The sequence below is a fragment of the Adiantum capillus-veneris genome, chromosome 5 (genome assembly GCF_014529385.1).
Source record: "Adiantum capillus-veneris isolate H3 chromosome 5, ASM1452938v2, whole genome shotgun sequence".
NCBI lineage: Eukaryota > Viridiplantae > Streptophyta > Polypodiopsida > Polypodiales > Pteridaceae > Adiantum > Adiantum capillus-veneris.
The window spans coordinates 15,922,411-15,946,195 of NC_140935.1; the positions used below are offsets into that span (position 1 = coordinate 15,922,411).

The 23,785-nt window shown below is 45.0% G+C and overlaps 1 protein-coding gene and 1 pseudogene across 2 annotated transcripts in view; one reads left to right on the plus strand and one right to left on the minus strand.

Moving 5' to 3' along the window:
- The first annotated feature begins 1,918 nt into the window (after positions 1–1,918).
- LOC147456927 (5S ribosomal RNA) lies at positions 1,919–2,037 on the plus strand (annotated as a pseudogene).
- A 10,756-nt stretch (positions 2,038–12,793) lies between these two features.
- Positions 12,794–23,785, minus strand: part of LOC147456928 (protease Do-like 1, chloroplastic) — a 48,085-nt gene continuing 37,093 nt past the window's right edge. Inside the window, exons 7-9 of one of the 2 annotated variants that reach the window (XM_086512003.1) lie at positions 13,571–13,723; positions 13,345–13,479; positions 12,794–13,249 (exon numbers count right to left, since the gene is read on the minus strand). In XM_086512003.1, coding sequence (XP_086368129.1) covers positions 13,181–13,249; positions 13,345–13,479; positions 13,571–13,723 — 357 coding nt within the window. In that variant the 3' untranslated portion in view covers positions 12,794–13,180. The remainder of the gene's footprint in view (positions 13,250–13,344; positions 13,480–13,570; positions 13,724–23,785) is intronic. The other variant, XM_086512002.1, reaches the window with a different exon arrangement.

Genomic DNA, 23,785 nt, shown 5'->3' on the forward strand with positions numbered 1-23,785 from the left:
CCCCTTGGTGGCCATGCACAATCCCACATCAAGAAGGATCCAAAGGTGCATCAAATCAGCCCCAGAGGTGCCTTGTCTTGAGGAGTTACCACAACGAAAGTCATCATTCAAGTCAGTAAAGTCTACACTTGAGGTATTCATTGTGTGTACATTCCATTTACGCAATCTAAAGTAAATACCACATTGGCAACGATCTTGAAGGTCCTTGAGAGGGTTGGTTGGAACCCCATCGGGTGTCACTCTGCTCTTCTCTCTCCCTCTACACATCTCTATTGCATTCTCTCATTCCCTCTCTTCAGGAAAAAGTAAAAGGAATGTTCAATCAAGCTTAAAGAAATCACTAATGCAAGGAAAAGAAGTAAAGGATATGTGGACGCGTAAAAGCTAGACCTTCACCATTTTTCAATTTCACTGCACTTGATAGAACTTTCTAGTAGGAAGTGACTAGTAGAAGACATGCAAATGCATGCAAGCCTCCCATCCCCATGACATAGCCATTAGGCACATAGAAACAAGCTACCTGAGAGGGTGATCTCTCTCTCTCTCTCTCTCTCTCTCTCTCTCTCTCTCTCTCTCTCTCTCTCTCTTTGCCTACGAGAGTGATTGCTGGGAATGTCTCCATCTCTCTCTATCTCTCTCTCTCTCTCTCAAACTCGCAAGAGTTAGGGCTCATTGAGCATGGAAGATGAGAGCGGAGGTCGACACGCATGAAGCTAGAGGCCGTAGGGGAGGTCCAAGAGGTGTTGTGTATGTGTGTGTTTGGACGGGTGGGAGGGATGTGGAATCTTAATAGGTAATTAGTGGTCTTTTTAAATTGAAGATAAGAAGATTGTATTTAAGCTCAAGCACTATTAGAAAAAAACCTGGTCTAGTGTATTTTAACTGGTCAAAATCTCGAATAGATTTTGAGCTTACCTTTAAGAAAACTAGAAGATCTACATAATTTTATTGTAATTGCCAACAAAAGCTTCAAATTTTGACATCAAAACCGAGAGAATTTCAAGTTTGCCCTTATTTTCATCATTTAGGTAAAAACAGCTTCACTTTTGAGCCAGTAGATTTTTAAAGCAATAGAGCCACGACTCACAGATCTCAGCAAAACTTTTCACACAAGGTTGTGAAACTAAATTTCTTCTAAAAGCTTGTGTACCCTACCTTATCTCCCACGTCGTCATCTTGCGGCAGCAACAAGAAATTCTCCGAACAGTATACGGCAGCAACGCGTCGTCCAAACAGTGAACAACAACAATGTGTTGCCTATTGGAGGGTCGTCGTTTGTGGAATTGCAATGTCCCTCTTGATCACCATCTGTGGCCACACAACAACAATAGCAGCAAAGGACTTGCGAGTCGTGGACACACAACAACAGCTGTAGCAAAGGACACACATGAAGGAGGCACGATTGTTGCTACCGTTTGGTTTGACTCTCTGAAGGTGAGAGAGAGAGAGAGAGAGAGAGAGAGAGACCTATTGTCCGGAAAAAATCAATCATTTGTTGGAGGATTGACTTTTTTTTTGTGCATCTCTCGTTTTTTTTTTCAAAAATGTAAAAGCATTTTTCTTTGTGCTTAACATTGAACACTTGATATAAACCATGCAAATATTCACAAAATATTTCCTTGCTATCTTTTTAATCTATAGCAAGAAAAGTCATCCAAAATCAAGGTTGTGAGATTTATTTTGTTAAAATAAATTTGATAATACCAGAGTCTCTTTATGTTTTTAAGATTTTAGTAAAATTTAAGCATTTGTTTGATTCTAGCCGTCACACCTACCGACGTAAACCGTGTCGAGTCACGATGTCGTCCGCGGCCCCGTCTCCATATCCGGACGATGCCGGTCGGTCGCAACACACACACACACACAAAGACATGTACATACAAACGTATAAGTATGTGTGGCTTGAGCTCAATAAATGTGGTGCGGTCATACCAACGCTAATACATCGGATCCCATCAGAACTCCGCAGTTAAGCGCGCTTGGACCAGAACAGTACTAGGATGGGTGACCTCCGGGGAAGTCCTAGTGCTGCACCCTTCCTTTTTCCATGTTGCATTTGGCGCAAAAGAAACCCACCCCCCCTTGCGATCGGGCCTGTCAATGCACCGGATCCCATGAGAACTCTACAGTTACGGGTGCTTGGGCCAGAATAGTACTGGGATGGCTTACCTCCCGGGAAGTCCTGGTATTGCACCCATCCTTTTGCCATGTTGCGTTTGGTCCAAAAGAACCTCCCCCTCGGCAACACCGTCGGCTCCGTCGGTGCTATTGGCTCAGTCAAGCATCCGTCGGCCCACTCCGTCCCATCAATGCGTGCCGAGCACAACGTCGACCCCGTCGCTACCGGCCACGTCACGGTGGAATCGTCGGTGGCTCCTTCATCGCACCGGTCGGTCCGCACCATCCCGCCAGCTCGTCTCTGCACACCGTCTGCCCCATCAACACGTCCCGAGCACACCATCGGCCCCGTCCACGCTACCTGCTCCGTTGAGCACCAGTGGACATGTGTCGTCCCGTCAACGCGCCCCGAGCACACCGTGCTATCCACATCGTCCAGCACCCGTCGGCCCGTGCCGTCCCGTCAACGCGTCCCAAGCACACCGTCGGCCCCATCCGTACTACCAGCTCCGTCCAGCACCAGTCGGGTCCCGTCAGCGCGTCCCGAGCACACCGTCGGCCCCGTCCGCACTACCGAAGCCTCAAGCACCCATCGGCCCGCGCAGTCCCGTCAATGCGTCCCGAGCACACCGTCAGCCCCGTCCGCGCTACCGAGGCCTCAAGCACCCGTCGGCATGTACCGTCCCGTCAACGCGTCCCGAGCACACCGTCGGTGCTACCGGCTCGGTTTAGCACCCATCGGCCCACGACGTCCCGTCAACGCGTCACAAGCACACCATCGTGCCCGTCCGCGCTACCGGGGCCTCAAGCACCCGTCGGCACGTGCCGTTCCGTCAACGCATCCCGAACACACCGTCGGCCCCGTTGGTACCGTCAACTCGGTTAAGCACCCATCGTCCCGTTCCGGTCCCATCAATGCATCCGTGCACCCGTCAGCCCGCGCTGTCCCGTCAACGCGTCTCGAGCACACCGTCAGCCCCGTCGGTGCTATCGGCTCGGTTAAGCACCCGTCGTCCCATTCCATCCTGTCAACGCGTCCGTGCACCCGTCGGCCCGCGCCGTCCCGTCAAGGCGTCCCGAGCACACCATCGGCCCCGTCGGTGCTACCGGCTCGGTTAAGCACCCGTCGTCCAGTTCCGTCCCGTCAACGCGTACGTGCACCCGTCGGCCCACTCCATCCCGTCAACGCATCCCGAGCACTCCGTCGGCCCCGTCAGTACTACCGGCTCGGTTAAGCACCCGTCGTCCCATTCCATCCCGTCAATGCGTCCGTGCACCCGTCGGCTCGCACCGTCCCGTCAATGCGTCTCGAGCACACCGTCGGCCCCGTCGGTGCTACCGGCTCGGTTAAGCACCCGTCGTCCCGTTCCGTCCCGTCAACGCGTCCGTGCACCCGTCGGCCCGCGCCATCCCGTCAACGCGTCCCAAGCACACCGTCGGCCCCATCGGTGCTACCGGTTCGGTTAAGCACCCGTCGGCCCGCGCCGTCGTGTCAACGCATCCCAAACACATCATCGGCCCCGTCCGCACTACCGGGGCCTCAAGCACCCGTCGGCACGTGCCGTCCCGTCAACGCATCCTGAGCACACCGTCGGCCCCGTCGGTGCCGTCAACTCAGTTAAGCACCCGTCGTCCCGTTCCGTCCCGTCAACGCGTCTGTGCATCCGTCAGCCCACGCCGTCCCGTCAACGCATCTCGAGCACACCGTCGGCCCCGTCAGTGCTACCGGCTCGGTTAAGCACCTGTCGTCCCGTTCCGTCCCGTCAACGCGTATGTGCACCCGTCAGCCCGCGCCGTCCCGTCAATGCGTCCCGAGCACACCGTCAGCCCGCGCCGTCCCGTCAATGCGTCCCGAGCACACCGTCAGCCCCGTCGGTGCTACCGGCTCGGTTAAGCACTCGTCGTCCCGTTCCGTCCCGTCAACGCGTCCGTGCACCCGTCGGCCCGCGCCGTCCCGTCAACGTGTCGCGAGCACACAGTCGGCCCCGTCGGTGCTACCGGGGCCTCAAGCACCTGTCGGCACGTGCCGTCCCGTCAACACGTCCGTAGCACACCGTCGGCCCCGTCGGTGCTACCGGCTCCGTTAAGCACCCGTCGTCCCGTTCCGTCCCGTTGATTGATCTTGTGCACACTTGCCGCGTAACGACTCCAAAAATCTACTCTTTATTTTCGTAAAAACAAATGAATTAATCTAAGGCATCCGACTTAGTGCATCCGCTACTACATTATATCGCCCCTTGTGATATCGTAGCTTACAATCATAACCTTGAAGGATTTCTGCCCATCTAGCTTTACAACCCTTCAAGCCCGTTTGAGTAGTAAACCATTTGATACTCTCATAGTCAAAAACCACATCAAACTCGACACCATATAAATAGTATCGCCATTTTTGTAAAGCATGAATTATGGCATAGAGCTCTCTCTCATAGACATAATAATTATGTTGAGCTCTATCTAACTTTTTACTTTCAAAGGCTATAGGTCTTCCCTCCTGGAGAAGTACCGCTCCATTTGCTTTATCACTAGCATCAGTCTCTACCACAAACGGCTTAAGTGGGTCAAGAATTGCTAGGATGGGAGCAGTGGCTATAGCTACCTTGAGTTGTTCAAAACTGCGTTTTTGGGCTTCTTCCTAAGAAAAGGTCTTACCTTTTTCTTTAAGTTGATCCGTCATAGGAACAACAATTTTGTCATAATCATGGATATACTGTCGATAAAATCCAACCATGCCTAAGAATATTTGAGGCTCCTCAACCGTGTTGGGATGTGCCCATCGAAGAATGGCAGCCACCTTATCAGTGTCCATTTTGATGCTAGAATAGAAGATCACATGACCGAGGTAATGTATCTCTGTTTTAAAGAAATCGCACTTGCTTTGCTTAGCATATAGAGCATGAGTTCGTAGTTGTTCGAACATTGATTGTAAGTGTTATCTGTGTTCATCTTCGGTCTTACTATAAATGAGAATGTCATCAAGAAAAACCACAACAAATTTTTCAAGATAGGAACGTAAGACACTATCCATGAGTGTCATAAATGTAGTTGGAGCATTGGTTAAACCAAAAGGCATAACCAAAAATTCAAAATGCCCGAACCGTGTTCTAAAGGCAGTTTTGGAGATATCTTGCAAAAGGATACGCAACTGGTGGTATCCTGAACGAAGATCTATCTTTGTATAGTATCTTGGCCCATGGAGTTGATCAAACAACTCATCCACTTGAGGCAAAGGATACTGGTTCTTGATGGTTATGGTGTTTAATCTGTGATAATCTACGCACATGCGCATAGTACCATCTTTCTTTTTTACCAATAGAATTGGTGCTGCCCAAGGCGAAGTGCTAGGTCTAATGAAACTACAGGCGAGGTAGTCAGCCAACTGACTCTTAACCTCCTTTGGCTTCTTTAGCACTCATACGACGATAAGGTGGTTTACTCACCGGTTTACTGCCTGGCAAGACATCTATGCCATGCTGCACATCACGTGTAGGGGGTAACCTGGTGGTAAATCACTTGAGAATACATCACTATACTCCGTGAGTAAGTGAGTCAGCTTTTGCCGTGCAAAAGGAGAAAGTAAACTAGAGTTATGCTAGGATGGAGAATCTTGTAATTTTAATAATGTTTATTTTACAACAGTTACACGTTGCTCAATAGAATTAAAATTGAGAGCGTTTTGCTCGTTAGATTTGTTAACACGTTGCTTATCATTAAAATTATTGCACTTGCATATCATTACTAAAATTCACAGCACTTTGTTCCTGAGAATTCAAAAGACTTGGAGACAAGCAGTAACACAAAAAGACTTCATCTATGAAATCTGCTTTTTGCAAAATAGAAAGCTCAGTTGTACATATAATAGGTGCAGATGGTATATTTTTCTCACCATGCCAAAGCAGATGTTTACCATTGGCCATAAAGGATAAGGAGTTGTGTTCATAACAAGTGTGTAATGTGTTTCCTAAACCATGCAGCCACTCCCGTCCTAAAACTATGTCAGCACGGTCCATGTTCATAACTTGAAAGTCAAGGGTCAACGTATGATCTTGAACAATAAGCTCAACCCCTTGAACTATCGTGCCCCATACTTATTTATCATTGCCAGACATCTGTTCGACCACATACTTGTGAGAGCAGGGAGTCTGTATAAGCTTCAATTTCATGACTAGCTTATAGTTCAGGAAGTTATGAGTTGCATCATCATCCACTAAAATACAAACACGTTGTCCGTTAATAGTACCATGCATGCGAATCAAATCATGGGGGCCAAAGGTGGGCTGCCACATTGAAGCAGACACACAACACTTGTGCTTTTCTTCCATATGAAGAACCTCTATAGCACAATATTTAGGAGATGAATCTAATGTGAGGCGTTGCACTGTGTGCATGGCTTTTTATTTGCCTTGCAAAAGAGGACAATCTTTCTTGTTATGTTGGTCCAAAAGACATCTAAAACACAAATTGTGTTTCTTTGCACGCTCAAAATCAGCAGTGTTGAGAGACCCACGTGGAGTATCTCGTGATTGCTTAGACCTCTTAGCCTCTTATGGACGTGGAGAGGTAGATTGTCTCTTATTCCTCTTGGAACGTGTGAGAGATCTACCTCGCCATTGCTCTTAACCACATTGCTCTTAGCAAAATTATTCTTAGAGTAGGGAACATTTCCTCTCTTGGTCATCATCATATCTTTGGGCATGACTGATGGCTTCTTCCAATGTTTTTGGATGTTGGGTCTTGACATGAAGACGACAGTCTTTGTCAAGACCCCTATTAAAACCCCGTATCTTGTGGAATTCATCTAGACCTTCTGTTTTTAAAATGATTTTTCGATACTTCGAAAGGCACTGTGTGAGAGAGGCGCAACATGCGGAATGCATCCCATGCTAACCAATTCTCATCTTCTTCATTGAAGTCCAAAAACTCTTTGGAGAAAGAAGCTTGAAATGCAGCCGAAGACGGAGGACGATTATCTATTGGAAATGGCATCCACCACTTATAGGCTTTGCCTTTAAGAGATATTGTTTCCACAACCGTCTTTATATCCGGGGTGTTTCTCAATCTATGAATATCACTCCCATTTGTGTAAGACGTATTGACCGCATCCTTGTTGCGATCACGCTCTTCCCCGTGAAACTCGTGAATGGTGATATTCTTAAGTAATGCATTGCTACCTTCTCCATCTTCTGGAGCACTTGTCTCTTGGACTCCTTGAGTCGTGCGAGTTTTGTTTCCTTAAACCGTGCCACTTGTGGCTCCTTGAGCCGTATGTGAATTCATAAATTTCACAAGTAGCTCTATAAGATTTGTAACATTTGCATTGAGTGCAAAGAAGTTGCATTCAAGTACGCTTTGGCGATTTTTCAAAGTCTTGAAATCGGTCATATCTACAAGTCCATGATCTCCTAGATCATCATCGCCATGCATATTGGTGTTCAGCAGCACACATGGTGCCCTGATTTTGACCTACGTGCTCATAATTAGAAGTGTGTGTAGGTGGAATATCCTCACTGGCCATGGTAAACACACACTAATGTAAAGAGAGAAAAAAATTGTCAACTTGTACCTTGTGAAGCTTGAAGTCTTTGTGTTTTTTATGCTCGGCAATTTGTGTTGCATGCAAACCTCGCCTTGCGAAAATTGTAGCACTTCATGTGTCATTCGTCGTAAGAACACCTTTGTTGATTCTTCACAAAAACTTGTCGTTTTTGTGAAGGCTTTTGTTCACTTTGAAGCTACCTCCTTGAGGAAAAAAAAAATTGGAGAAAACTTGCCTTTCTCCAAGAAGTGAAAAGGAAGGGTGAAACTATTTTCTTGAAGTTTGAAGCTCTTCCTTTCCTTCTAGCTTTCTTTTCAACACAAGTATGCTATCTTTCCTTGTTATACACAACAAGGCTCAATAGCTTCATGGTAAGTGTTAGCCTCTTACCCTCATGGGTTGGTTCGACCCTCCTTCATGCAAAGGTTAAGCAGGCTTGCCTACGTATGCAGCCAATGGTGCCAACAAAAGCCTTTGGAGTCTCGGTGCCGTAGAGTTGCCAGTCGACTTTGCCTTGGTCGTGCGTTGCGGAGGGCGTAGGTGGGTTGGTCAGTTGTAGCTGTCTGTCTTTGTGCGTAGAAAACTATGTCAATCTTCTGTTTTTTGCACAGCGGAGTCATCGCTGTCTGCAGATCGTGGGAGAGAAGCAGCGCATCGCGTGCACATGCAACCCGCTTTTCTCCTTTTTCAAAAATAGCTCGGATACCAGTGAAAGGGTGATGGTAATGCGTGTGCTAGTCTCCACCCAACCGTGTTATCTTATAGCCTCCCCCTAGCTTACACATTGTCAGGCCGTGCGGGTGGCCTTTCCCGTAGGACCCATGTCCTTACACAGTCTCCCCTCCAATAGGTTCTCCCATTATTATAGATTCTCCCATTAGGAGAGACTTGGTATAATACAATCTTTGTGTTCCTTGTGACCTTGGTGATGCTATGAAGATGGAAAGCTTCATGCATCACGAGCATAACATAGACTTTGTAAAGAAAAGCATTAACCATCCTTGGCCTCAGTCCCAAGGCCTCAAACAACTTCGAAGGTGGGGAGAGCTAGTGGGGATTGAGGGTAGGAAAGAGGAAGAAGAATCATTCATAGGAGAAAGAAATAGTTCCTCACTTATCATCACTCTTCTTGCTAGCATACATAATAGCAAAGTAAATGAAGATGAAGAATATGGAAAGCTTAAACATTGAAGCATGGCTTTTGGTTGGATTTACATTCCATAGCAAAGAGTGTTGGTGTAGGCTCTCAACTTCTCAACAATCTTGGAGAAGGAGATGGAGTTCTTGCACTTTCACCAAGTGAGAATGTGTGAAAAATGAGTGTGTGAAAGAGTGTATACCCCCAACCACACTCCTTGCTTGCTTTAGTCGACCCCTCCTTTTTGCTCAAGCTTGAAGCTCATTGGATCCCTCTAAGGCTAGCCAATCACATGCATAATGCATTTCAAGAAACATGGGTAGCATTAGAACAAGTGTCCTCCTTACCTCTTTGAGAGAGAGAGAACTTCAAAATGTCTAGATATTTGTTGAATTGAACTAGAAGCTCATTGGACCCCTCTTTAGCCAAGCCAATAGGATTCAAGCACACCATGTGGCTAAGCATAGGGAGAGCTTGACATGTGTCCATGTGCCCCTTGAAAAGGGGGTGTCCTTTGGGTGAGTGGAAGGTTAAGTCAAAGATTCCCCTAACTTTGGGGCTTTCCCCCTCCTTTGTAGGGTCTCTTTTTTACTCAAGCACCTTACCCCCCATGCATGGGAAGCTTGTCAAGCACCTTCCTCATCAAGCATGACAAGCACCTCAAGCACCTTAGTCAGCAAGCACGACAAGCACCTCAAGCACCTTAGTCACCAAGCACGACAAGAACCTCAAGCTTGGGCCAGGTTCCCACCTTAAGCACAGCCCTAGCTTGCCTAAGGTCTAAGGACTTTTAACACTAACTTTTGAAGGTCTTTAATGAATCTAACCCTAAGGTATTTTAAGCTCCATTAGATGCACATTTCTCTTTGATAGACTACCTCCTTTTGGACCCATATTGAGATGTAACCATCTCTCCTCTTGGTCTCCTGCTAAGATAAGTTTAGAAGTACTTATTGCACATTGTTCTTTGGTAGACCGTCTCCTTTTGGACCCCTATTGAGATGCAACCATTTCTCCTTTTGGTCCCCTGTTGAGATAGGTCTAGAAGCACATATCTATATCCTAACTCTTGTTCCCCTTTTATCTTCCCATATTAAATGATGAGTTTAATATGAGAAAATCATTTGGTAAAACTAGATATTATAATTTATGACATAGTTGTTCCAATGGAAAGGGTTAATTAAGTGTAGGAAGACATGCTATGAGTGTAAGTCAACAAGAAACAAACAAACTAAGAAGATTATCTCTATACTCTTAATTTTTCTTACACTAGTATAAGCCATGCGATTGCCAAGTTTATCCCATGTATGATTGTGTATGGCTTCCAACCTACATTGTCAATTTCAGCCACAAAGAAACTTCAGCATATCGATGGTTGTCTTCAGGACCGTATGGATATGTTACGTACGACTTGCCAAAGTGTTTGGCAACCTGAAGGCTATTATAGAAAAGATGCAAATGAAATGACGGTTCACGTTACTGTCAAGAAAGGTGACGAGGTCTTCTTTAAGGTTCAGAACACTCAAAAAGTCTAAAAGCCAAACCGGCACCTACGTTAATCTCCAAGATTTTGTGGACCTTTGAATTAGCTCTTTCACCACATTCTTGCATCCATTTGGTATTTCATGTAAGTCATTTATGGCGACGCTTACATTTGGACAATGACATTGTCAATCAAAATATCTTGATTGTTTTCATTGACTGCATGAATCCAAACAAATCATGGATTATCATGAGTAAAGTACCATAGCACCATATTCTTCATCAAGTACTAGTGAAGTGAGATATTGACTTGAAGAAGGTGCTACTTAGAAAAACATTGGTGTTTGTAAGAGGAAATCCCCACCCTTGTTTTTGAGGATGAATACTTTTCTCCAAAGGGAAGTAATGTGAGGACATGGATCATAGGCAGCAATGCTCCATGGAAGACCTGTTCCTCAAATCTAGGTGGGGATTGAATGCTCTCACCATTCATTATTATTTATTGGCACATGCATTGAAGCTTTTCTTGAAGGATAGTAGCCATGGACTAATGTAAGCTTCTGTATGTACGCCTCCTTCAAGGTCGGGGTCAGCAGCCGAAAAGGTGTTGGCTGTTGACACCTCATCAAAGGGAATGTAGGCCCTGTATGATTGCCACTTCCAATTGAATGTTGCCTATCAGCACCATGTACCCTGACGCCTAAAGCTAGCCATGCAGTCACAATTTGTTGGCCCACCTCCCCTTGACACTTGAAGGCCGGGAATGGTCCCTTGCTGACCATTCGCCAAGAACCCACACTTTCGCATGGTGCCCGGCCTTCGTTGGTCGCCATGCAGTTACATGGTTTCCTAGGAATGGTTAGCAAGGGACCATCTACTTTTTGAGAGAAGAGAAGCTCTCTCCGTAATCGTATGCTTTGTGGGGTTCCTTTGGTTCCAAGGTCTCCCACTAGTAATTTTAAGTGTGGCCTCAAGTGCATTAAAATTATTGATTAGTATGTCTTTCATTTTTTATAATACCATGTATCCCTTGCCTTCTCTTCATAATACGCCTACATGGTGGAAGTCAGAGCATTCTAAATTATCAAATTCCATGCCACAACAAAGAGAGCCTTTCAATGTGAAGTTTATAGCATATCCAAATTACAAGAAAATGTTCCTCCTCCACATGCTAAAAAAAGACATTACCAAAATACAAGTAAAATATGAATGTCTTCGAATTTAGGGCATTTTGAGAATTTTTGCAAAATATAAGGGGTATACTGGGAAACTGTTAATTTTGAGAGGTGCTATGGGATTTCAACCAATTCAGGGGTGTTTTGGTCATTTCCCCTTTGAGAATTTCAGTCTTTGTTCCCAACTTTCATTAGCAACAGAAATAAGTTCAAAGGATGTTATACATTTATCAAGAAAGCTTAATAGATTTAGGACAGTTAATTTGCACAAAAAATTGCTACTAAGAAAGTAGCTTCAAACTCCAAGGGTAATTTGCTGTTAATCTTTTAGGAATATGCCAGGTATCGAACGAAGAGTAATGTTTCTGGATCAGACAACATATAAAGATGAAGTCTTAGTGCTCGATTTGTGGTAGAACAGGGACCTCACTCCGTAGTGCCCTCTATTCTGATAACCTCACTAGTGCGGCCAGCAGCCTTTGGCCCTTCTCTCTCTCTCTCTCTCTCTCTCTCTCTCTCTCTCTCTCTGCATCGCTGTGTAGCCAGAGCTGCAAGGCACACAGGCCGGATCATGAGGTGCAGCCACATGTCCCCCCGGGGGGGGGGGGGGGGGGGGGGGGGAGGGAGATCTCTGTGCCTTCTATAATAGTTATAGATTAGATATAGATTGTCTTGCCTCACATTAAATGACATGCCAACAAAAAACATTTGATAGTTGTTTTTCAAGAAGCGAATTTTGGTGAGCAAGCAGGGTACTGAAGAAGCCCAAGTCACTGAACACTCCAGAGAGCAACATGAAAACCACTATAGACCGTAAAACCCTCTCATTCGGTAATTATCCTGGATGAAGCCCAACCAAATGTGTATGCCAAAGACCAACATTTTCCACATACTCTTTAAAATCCAACTTTGACTGAGTAATGATAAAAACACAAGTCGCTGCATGCCAGATAGAGATTCAATATTAGTGGAGCTTTGCCAGTATATTGACTGATAGACCATGAAGGATGCTCCTTTTTCCCTTTTAATATCACAAATTTCCATCTTTGAGGCACCAGAGCCACACAGTGGCAAACTTTGTCTACATGCACCCGGCTAAGAGACCAAACACAGCTCAAAAAGAACAGTCTTCAATACACATTACCTTCTTGTGCTCTTGCGATCCTCAATTCATCACCACAATCACATAGCTAAGAGATTGCCATGGCTCAAGAAGAATTATGTTCAAAACCCATTACCTTCTGGTGCACTTAAGCTCATTGCTTCACTAACACTAAGCAAAAACCTTTGGCTGTCAACTCTATCGCTGCCAGTCCATAACCTCAACACCTAGATAAATCCTTCACCTAAGAAAGAAATTGCAAGTTAGTTATAGACTCATGGTAGTCATCCACAAATCAGTAGCTCCGTCACCTACAGTTTCATTGATAACTACAACCCTTGGTACATTTTGGATTACTTTTCTGAGGATACAAATTTGCTGCTGTAACTGCAGCACAAATAATATGTGAAGTAGGAAATTTAATTTCGAGAATCACAATAATTATGCCCATTTTGCACTGTTCAATCGAACCTCAAATGCCAACTTAACACCTCTATGCAGGAAGCTGACCAGAAGCCTGCTGTGTATAATTGTAATCTTCTCGAGGTCCTCAGAGTCTCAATGCGTAGACATGGCAAGTACTAAAACAACCATTGAAGAAATGATCTCAATCCTTGAAAATTGTACCAGGCTCAGTCTCTAGCTTCAAGAGTAACTGGAACATCTACTTTCTTATCACCACGTAGTACTTCAACCGTAACCTGCAAAGCATACCGCATGTCAAGCCCTGTGACAAAAGTACACAATATTTTGGAGATGTCATTACGCTCCTAAAACACAGAAGAAAAAACCTTGCCTGGTCCCCTACTTTACAACGATCCAGGATCTTGTAAAGATCACTCCCATTGCTCACTTTCTGCCCATTTAAAGAAGTAATGATGTCACCCAATACAAGGCGTCCATATTCATCTCTCGAAGTAGGTCTTAAGCCCTGACATAACAGAAGTGACAGAAGACTTAGTCAGCTTTGATGATGCCTTGAAAAAGGCTCCACAAGTCTGCAAATGTTTCAAAAAGTTTACCGCTTTTCCAGCTGGTCCTCCGGGTGGAGCGTCGAGTACAAGAACGCCACTGACTCCTAATTGCTCAACAGACTGTTCTGGTGCAAATGAAATACCTAAAACAGGTCGTGTCACCTTTCCATACTTGATGATTTGATCAACAATGCCACTGACCTGCAACGTAAGCCCTTCAATGCAAGACATGAAAAAGACACAACAAAAAGAAAAAAGAAAGTAGGGTAAAGTGTACAACTTTCAGAACAATTTAGTCATGGGCAGAAACTGAACAGCTAAAACAAGTCATACCTTTGCCTGGATTAATAGATGTTAGCATTATATTTCTCAATGTGGTACACAGTGCAATAGCACTTATTCCCATGCTGAGCTATGATCACACCTACATGCGTCATGTAAACATGGGGAGGTGTAGAAGACTTGTGACAGTTGATGAGTGCACCACTGGCCAAGCAGAAGGTAGCTAGAGCAGCCCGTAAACTGTCCAAAGTGTGTCTGTGTCATAAGCGTCCTGACTGTCTCCTGAAACCCCATGAAAGTTTCAAGGACTGTGCCGTGCAAGTCAGGGATGGAACATGCGAGGCATCTTACCAGAAACTGCAAAATGGGATCTGTCCCAATCATCTCTCATATGGCGCAATAAATGTCAAAGAAGATGGCATGACTACCTGCCATCGTCAGAGGTCTCTACATTGCTAAAATCTCTTCCTACACTCCACAATAGCTAATAGATCCACAATCTTCTCCCAAAAGTCAGCTCTGTCATAAGGCGAAGTGGGAGCATACATACACATCACTCCTACCAAAGAATCATCAATTTGAAGAGAGATTCAAATCACTCGGCCATGTACCAATATACCATGGTCACGCACACAATGTCAAACGTGATCCGATAGAATGCATACACCACTTCTAGGATACTGCTGACCGAGCACAATTTCCCAAAATGTATGAGATGCCTCAAGCAATTGCTTGCCGTATCTACGGTAGCGGTCCATACATACCTTGTGCTCCTGCACAAGAAGTTTATCCACATCTCAGTCTACACAAGAACGCAGGTGTGATGCCATCCATTGGCATTCCCAAGTAGCAATATGCAAATCCATGTAACAAGTATAGATGAACCTGCAACTCAAAGACATGCACCAACCGTTCCAACCACTACAAGACTTAAAAATCAATGCTGAGCAGTAGAGATCGGAGGAGCTAGCTTGTAACGAAAGAGCGAGCAACTGTAAACCAAGCACCGTAATAGTTTAGAGAGCATCACAGTGTGCTAACAACTGCGGACTCTAACCATACTCGCATGGTGTGAGGAATCGGTGTTCTATACTCCACAGACAATACCATCGGCAGACAATAAATGTCCTCTGAGTGTAGCCACTCAATGCATGGCAATTGCAGCCTGCCCAAGTCTGGATAGCCTGCAAAGCATGGTGAAGAACAAACTCCATGATTGAGGCCTCCGTCCAAGTCTCTCTGGCAGCAAAAGGTAGAGAGCTGGAGAGCATGGGACTCTACTTGCTACCTAGGAAAGCGTGCACCATCTGCGCACGCCGCAAAATGTACAAACATACCAACAGAGAACTTGAGCAATCGCCACTATACTCAGCTCTTGGGAACTGTCAAGCTGTTGGAGCACTAGCCATAAGGATCGAGGCACATGGGGAGGTGGCCGAGTGCACGAAAGAGGAGGCGAAGATACAGGCTCTCTCTCTCTCTCTCTCTCTCTCTCTCTCTCTCTCTCTCTCTCTCTCTCTCTCTCTCGTGCGCAGTCCCGACAGCTTCCATCCAGGTAGCCTTGGCACCAGACCCACCCATGTACCACATCCTACATCCCCCCATTAGTACAGGATGGAGCTAGATAGCTTGATGCATTCTCATGATTGTACTACCTTGAGCATACAGACATGCATATACCCCTAGAGATAGAGCTCCATCCCTCCTCAGATACTCCACTACCTACATTCAGTTCAGTTTTGTATCAATTTTGTTTCATTTGTCTTTCCGATAGACGGATGACATACACACAATGTACATTTGATTTGTCTCATAGGCCCATTTCGGCCTGACATAGACGTTAAAAATCTTTCTTTCTCTCTCTCTCTCTCTCTCTCTCTCTCTCTCTCTCTCTCTCTCTCTCTCTCTCTCTCTCTCTCTCTCTCTCGTGCGCAGTCCCTGCACCCCCGCCCCCCCTCGTGCGTAGTCCTTGCACCCCCGCCCCCGCTCGCGCGCTGACCCTGCACCTACCCCCCGCTCGCGCGCTGACCCTGCACCACCGCCCTCTGCTCGCGCGTTGCCCCTGCACCCGCCCCCCGCTCTCGCGCTGCCCCCTACAACCCCACCCTCTGCTCGCGCGTCGCACCCGCACCTGCCCCCGGCCTGTAGGGTTTTGTCTATCGCGATGTCTCTCTCTCTCTATCGCGCGGAGTCTATCGCGGGGTCTCTTTCTCTCCCTATCACACTGTTTAATTTTTTTCACGTACTAACTTTTTAAACCCCCCACACCCCCCATTTTTTAAGTCTATCGCATCTTCATTTTAAGTCTTTTTTGAGTCCTTTTAAGTCTATCCCACACCCCCCATTTTTTAAGTCTATCGCTTCTTCATTTTAAGTCTTTTTAGAGTCCTTTTAAGTCTATCGTCTCTCTCTCTCTCGGCATTGATTCAAAAGAAGAGAAGAAGATGGGAAGTAAAGCAACAAGAATTTCAAGTCCAAGAAAAGGCACATGCATGTGGAAGATTTTGGAGAAACTTGAGAGGCAAGCGGGTTGAGAATTTTGGTAACTTGAGTCTAGTGGATATGTACACACATTGTAGGCAATTATATGAGCAAGAAAATACTGAAAAAATGCCATTTTATGGTTCACTCCCATATATGCCGTCTTTTTTTACTATTGAGGATGTATGCGGTGGGTTTGAAAAGTTGGCCACTCGCAAAGCGGGAGATCTTCAAGGTATCAAGCCGGAGATGATCAAATGGACGGGAGATTTTACCCATGAGTGGATGTGTGATATGTTCAACCTTGCACTTCAACATGGTATGCCTTATGATTGGAGTACTAATTGGGTTAAGCCTTTGCATAAAGGAGGGGATGTAAAGAATGTAAGCAACTACCGGACTATAATGATTGGGTCTCTTATGGCAAAGTTGTTTGGGTGCATAATGGAGATGAAATTGAGTGATTGTGCTGAAGAGAATGACAAGCGTGCAAAGGGACAAGCGGGTTTTCGTCGATGCCATAGCACCATTGATCATCTTGTCACTCTTCGTGTTCTCATGGAGGAAAGTCGGTTGAAAGGCAAGCGATTGTATTGTTGTTTTGCGGACTTTAAGAAAGCCTTTGATATGATTCCACGTAACAATTTGTGGAGAAGGATGGAAGAACTCCAAGTGCCAAGTGAGTTTATGCTTGCGGTTTCTCGAATCTATGAGAAGGTGATTTGTCAATTGCGCATGGGAAGAGAAATTTCAGAAATTTTTGTAAGCACTATTGGGGTTAAACAAGGATGTCAATTGTCACCAACTCTCTTTGGTCTATGCATCGATCAATTGGAACAAATGGTACTTGACTTTATGCAAGAAGAAGGCATTGAAGAGGTCACTATTTGCAATGCGGTAATCATGCTTTTGTTGTATGCGGATGATGTAGTGCTTCTAGCACACACTTTAGAGATGCACAAAAGCTTATGGTTGTCCTTGAGAACTTTTGCTTGCATAGTGGGCTGATTGTAAATGAATCCAAAACAAAGGTTATGCTTGTGAAAACCAACCATAAGGAGAAGCCATGCATTGTGTACAACAACGAGACACTTGAAGTTGTTGAGAGCTTTAAGTACCTTGGCCTTGAGGTTCCATCCAATCACAAGTGGCATGAATGTGCTATGCGTCGTTTGGAAGCGGGAAAGAGAGCATATTATGCATTTGAGAACATGTGTAATGCGGGAAACATCAAGTGTTGGGTTCTCAAGAAGTATCTTTTTGATGCATTGGTGACACCGGTTCTTCTTTATGGAGTTGAAGTGTGGGGCGGGAGCATCTCAAAGTCTACTTGGAAAGAGTTTGAGAATGTCCAAAAGCGTTTTCTTACAAACTTTCTCCAAGTTAAGACACAAACACCATATATGCTCCTACTTCTTGAGTCGGGATCTCTTCCAATTGAGGTTATGGGCATGGAAAAGGTTGTGGAGTACATGATAAAGATGCGTCAAAACCCCTCACATCGACTTCCTACAATTGCATGGGAAGCAAGCAAAAAAGTTCAAAAGACGCATAAAAGCAAGATCTTGAGCACGGGATGGATGCAAGACATAAAGAAGTGGTTTGGGAGATGGGATGCATTACACTTGCTACATGATGCTTCAATTGACTCTCAAGTGAATGAAGCTTTTCTACAACGCCAATGTATTACGGCTTGGGAGAAATCCGGTGGGTCACGCTTCATACATTACACCACCTATATTGCCCCCAACTACAAAACCATGTTCTTCGCTGAGAGAGGAAACCGTACTCACACTTACATGCTTGAGCCTATTCCCTTGTCCGCGATACGCACTATCGCAGCAATTCGGCTTAGCTCCCATTTCCTTCGATGCGAGATAGGGCGTTGGGGCAATGGAGAAGAGTCAAATCGACTGTGCACATTATGCTCACTGCAAGTTCGAGAGTCTGAGTACCACACACTATTGGAGTGCTCAGCTTTTGATCACATCCGAACTTGCTTCTCTCACATTTTCAGCCATAACTTAGACCTACACACTTTCCTCTCCCAGCCAAAGTGTGGGCTCTCCATTGCGACTCTCATCACTACAATTTTGGAGCATCGAGAGTCACTCATCAGCCGTACACATACTACATCACATGTAACTTTGGTCCCATAGGTCATATTTGACCTCCGAGGACGATAATAAAATCTATCTATCTATCTCTCTCTCTCTCTCTCTCTCTCTCTCTCTCTCTCTCTCTCTCTCTCTCTCTCTCTCAAAAAACGGAGCCGTTTTTTGACCTAGTAGACAGCAGTCCACTCTTTTGATCATAACTTCTTCATCCGAACTCCGATTTGGGTGATCTATAGCCTCAATCGAAGAGCACGAAGTCCTCTACGAATTGATGTAAAGACAGAAATTTTCAGAGTTATGGAAGGCGTTTCTGTAGCAGCATTTCCGAAGTGAACAGGTTCAACAAAATTGATTCTCATTTCCTATTTTACATACAATGTCTTCCGACACTCGCAAGGGTTCTTCTTCTTCAACAAGGTCCACAACCATTGTGAAAAATGATCCAAAATCTCCCAAGTGTGGAGATAGCAACACAACCACCCAACCAACGACATCAGAAACCATGATCGTGGCGTACTTGGTATCATTGCAAGAGACCGTAAACAAACAAGGCGAAGACTTACGAGCACTTGCAATGGAGAATGGCACACTAAGGGTACTTGTGGTTGAGAATGAGAATCTCAAGAGGACACTTGAGATGCAAAAAACACGTTTGATGCAACTTGAAGAGGAAGTCAAGGAATGTAAACGCCCTCTTGTGGACTTGAATGCTTTGAAGGAGTGGATGAGCAAAGTAGAGCATGACCATGTATTGAAAGAGGAGAAATTTGACACTATGAGCCGGGATGTATGCGACATGAAAAATGTATGCACAAACAAGTCTTGGGTTGATGTATGTGGTAGCAATGTGGTTTCTAATTCCTCACTCATGCAAGCTATGGTTCAAACAAAGAATGTTGAGAATGTGGATGTGGAGGAGTTGAAGGAACGGGAGCGACGTTCCAAGAACATTGTTATTCGTGGAATTCCCGAAGAGAAGTTAGAAACACCTCCTTCTCTTGCCATTGTTATTGAAGATTTCTTCAAAACCCACTTTGGCATGTCCGGAGTTATGGTCTATGGAGCACATAGAGTGGGGAAGCAAGGAGCTCCTCGCTCGGGAGAACGGCCAATTGTATGCACCATGCCGGATGAGACCAAGCGAAAGATTATCCTTGATAATAGTTGGATCTATTTGAGGGATACAAAATGTTTTGTATGTGAAGATCGCACTATTAAGCAACAAAATATGCGTCGCAAGGCATATGAGGAAAAGAATAATAAAAACAAGGAGATCTCTCATGAAGAAAATGTGCCCAAGGAGGAGGCAAGTCTCTCAAGCAAATAGGGATGCGTGACCTATGAGACCGAGTTACAATTGAAAATATGCTTTTGGAATTGAAATGGATACCCATGGAATGTGGGGGTTGGCATTGATGAACTAACAAGCAAAGCCGATGTTGTACTTCTTGTTGAAACTTGGGAGCATGATATACGAAGGATTAACGGCTTGGAGGATTACAATGTACATTCATTGATGTGGTCAAAGAATCTCAAGCAACGAAGAGGACAAGGAGGGTTAGCATGTATGGTTAAGAAAGAATTGGAAGATTTTGTATCAATTGTGAAAGATGACAAGTACAAACGTTATGTATGGCTGAAAATTATGACACCAAAAAGAGCACCCATTTTTGTAGCCGGTTGCTACATTCCTCATCATGATTCTCCCTTTTATGCTTGCATGGATAGAGATTAACCATTTTCTAATTTGGAAGAGGACATTGCTTATTTCAAAGGTGAAGGTGATGTTATTGTATTTGGGGATATGAATGCTCGCACAAAAACATTGCAACATGATACTCAACAATTTGATATGCCATACATTTCAAGGGAGTTGGAGGAAGTTCACTTGTATGATCGTACTTCAATGGATGAGAAAGAGCCGGATCACTATGGAAAGTTACTTTTACACATGTGTAATAGCACGGGTATGCTCATTGCCAATGGTGTATCTTTGTGGAGTGGAACCAATGGATTTACATGTAGGAGACATAATGGGGATAGTGTGATTGACTATATGCTACTCTCTGAAGCCATCATGTATCGCATAAAGAGTTTTATGTTTGGTCAATGGACCCCGGAATCCGACCATCGCACGTATGTATTGACCTTTCATGTGGAGAAGCAACTAAGCATGATAATCGCAGCCAAAGGAAAGAGAAGTTATCACTATGTATGGATTTCAAACGGGCACCAATGTACATTGAAATGGTTGAGCAAAAATTATGGATGACAAAGCTTCAATGTGATGCACCATTGGAAACTAAATGGGAAGCTTTCAAGAAAGCTATTTGTTCTTGTGCGGAAGAATGCTTTGCCATAAAGCATCTCCATGGTATCAACAAAGATAGATCACGCAAAAGGTGGTTTGATAAAGAATGTCAAGATGCTCGAAAGTCCTTGATAAAGCTTGATGCAACTATGGACAAAGACAACTATCGAAGTCATTTGCATACATACAAGGCATTGATTCAAAAGAAGAGAAGAAGATGGGAAGTAAAGCAACAAGAATTTCAAGTCCAAGAAAAGATACATGCATGTGGAAGATTTTGGAGAAACTTGAGAGACAAGCGGGTTGAGAATTTTGGTAATTTGAGTCTAGTGGATATGTACACACATTGTAGGCAATTATATGAGCAAGAAAATACTGAAAAAATGCCATTTTATGGTTCACTCCCATATATGCCGTCTTTTTTTACTATTGAGGATGTATGCGGTGGGTTTGAAAAGTTGGCCACTCGCAAAGCGGGAGATCTTCAAGGTATCAAGCCGGAGATGATCAAATGGACGGGAGATTTTACCCATGAGTGGATGTGTGATATGTTCAACCTTGCACTTCAACATGGTATGCCTTATGATTGGAGTACTAATTGGGTTAAGCCTTTGCATAAAGGAGGGGATGTAAAGAATGTAAGCAACTACCGGACTATAAAGATTGGGTCTCTTATGGCAAAGTTGTTTGGGTGCATAATGGAGATGAAATTGAGTGATTGGGCTGAAGAGAATGACAAGCGTGCAAAGGGACAAGCGGGTTTTCGTCGATGCCATAGCACCATTGATCATCTTGTCACTCTTCGTGTTCTCATGGAGGAAAGTCGGTTGAAAGGCAAGCGATTGTATTGTTGTTTTGTGGACTTTAAGAAAGCCTTTGATATGATTCCACGTAACAATTTGTGGAGAAGGATGGAAGAACTCCAAGTGCCAAGTGAGTTTATGCTTGCGGTTTCTTGAATCTATGAGAAGGTGATTTGACAATTGTGCATGGGAAGAGAAATTTCAGAAATTTTTGTAAGCACTATTGGGGTTAAACAAGGATGTCCATTGTCACCAACTCTCTTTGGTCTATGCATCGATCAATTGGAACAAATGGTACTTGACTTTATGCAAGAAGAAGGCATTGAAGAGGTCACTATTTGCAATGCGGTAATCATGCTTTTGTTGTATGCGGATGATGTAGTGCTTCTAGCACACACTTTAGAGATGCACAAAAGCTTATGGTTGTCCTTGAGAACTTTTGCTTGCATAGTGGGCTGATTGTAAATGAATCCAAAACAAAGGTTATGCTTGTGAAAACCAACCACAAGGAGAAGCCATGCATTGTGTACAACAACGAGACACTTGAAGTTGTTGAGAGCTTTAAGTACCTTGGCCTTGAGGTTCCATCCAATCACAAGTGGCATGAATGTGCTATGCGTCGTTTGGAAGCGGGAAAGAGAGCATATTATGCATTTGAGAACATGTGTAATGCGGGAAACATCAAGTGTTGGGTTCTCAAGAAGTATCTTTTTGATGCATTGGTGACACCGGTTCTTCTTTATGGAGTTGAAGTGTGGGGCGGGAGCATCTCAAAGTCTACTTGGAAAGAGTTTGAGAATGTCCAAAAGCGTTTTCTTACAAACTTTCTCCAAGTTAAGACACAAACACCATATATGCTCCTACTTCTTGAGTCGGGATCTCTTCCAATTGAGGTTATGGGTATGGAAAGGGTTGTGGAGTACATGATAAAGATGCGTCAAAACCCCTCCCATCGACTTCCTACAATTGCATGGGAAGCAAGCAAAAAAGTTCAAAAGACGCATAAAAGCAAGATCTTGAGCACGGGATGGATGCAAGACATAAAGAAGTGGTTTGGGAGATGGGATGCATTACACTTGCTACATGATGCTTCAATTGACTCTCAAGTGAATGAAGCTTTTCTACAACGCCAATGTATTACGGCTTGGGAGAAATCCGGTGGGTCACGCTTCATACATTACACCACCTATATTGCCCCCAACTACAAAACCATGTTCTTCGCTGAGAGAGGAAACCGTACTCACACTTACATGCTTGAGCCTATTCCCTTGTCCGCGATACGCACTATCGCAGCAATTCGGCTTAGCTCCCATTTCCTTCGATGCGAGATAGGGCGTTGGGGCAATGGAGAAGAGTCAAATCGACTGTGCACATTATGCTCACTGCAAGTTCGAGAGTCTGAGTACCACACACTATTGGAGTGCTCAGCTTTTGATCACATCCGAACTTGCTTCTCTCACATTTTCAGCCATAACTTAGACCTACACACTTTCCTCTCCCAGCCAAAGTGTGGGCTCTCCATTGCGACTCTCATCACTACAATTTTGGAGCATCGAGAGTCACTCATCAGCCGTACACATACTACATCACATGTAACTTTGGTCCCATAGGTCATATTTGACCTCCGAGGACGATAATAAAATCTATCTATCTATCTCTCTCTCTCTCTCTCTCTCTCTCTCTCTCTCTCTCTCTCTCTCTCTCTCTCTCTCTCTCTCTCTCTCTCTCTCTCTCTCTCTCTCTCTCTCTCTCACCGTATCACGTTTTTTTTTTCCCATTCTCTCTCTCTCTCTCTCTCTCTCTCTCTCTCTCTCTCTCTCTCTCCCCTACCCCACCCGCCGCCCACCCCCCCCCCCCCCCCCCCTCTTGAACCCCGCCCCGCCCCCTCCCCAACTCTCTCTACCATACCTTAAACCCCCCCCCCGCCCGGGCCCCTACCGCCTCACGCTCCACCACCCGCCGCGCCCATCGCTAATGTGGGTGCACACGCACACGGCACACCTAGTGACCCTCCTTGCGGACGACCCCCCCACTCGCTCAGCTGCCGCACCCGCTGCTAGGGGGGGTGCACGCGTCATCTAACTCCCTTGCGGACGGCGATCAAGCATGAGGAAGATGAACGATAAAGCCGACCCCCTGGAGGATGCCATTCAAAAATGCAAAGAGAAAATGACGAAGACCGTTACCAAGTTGAACCGCAATCTCTGGGGCACAATAAACATACTCGAAGGACGCGTGCTGATCCAAGAGAGCAAGATAAGCACGCTGG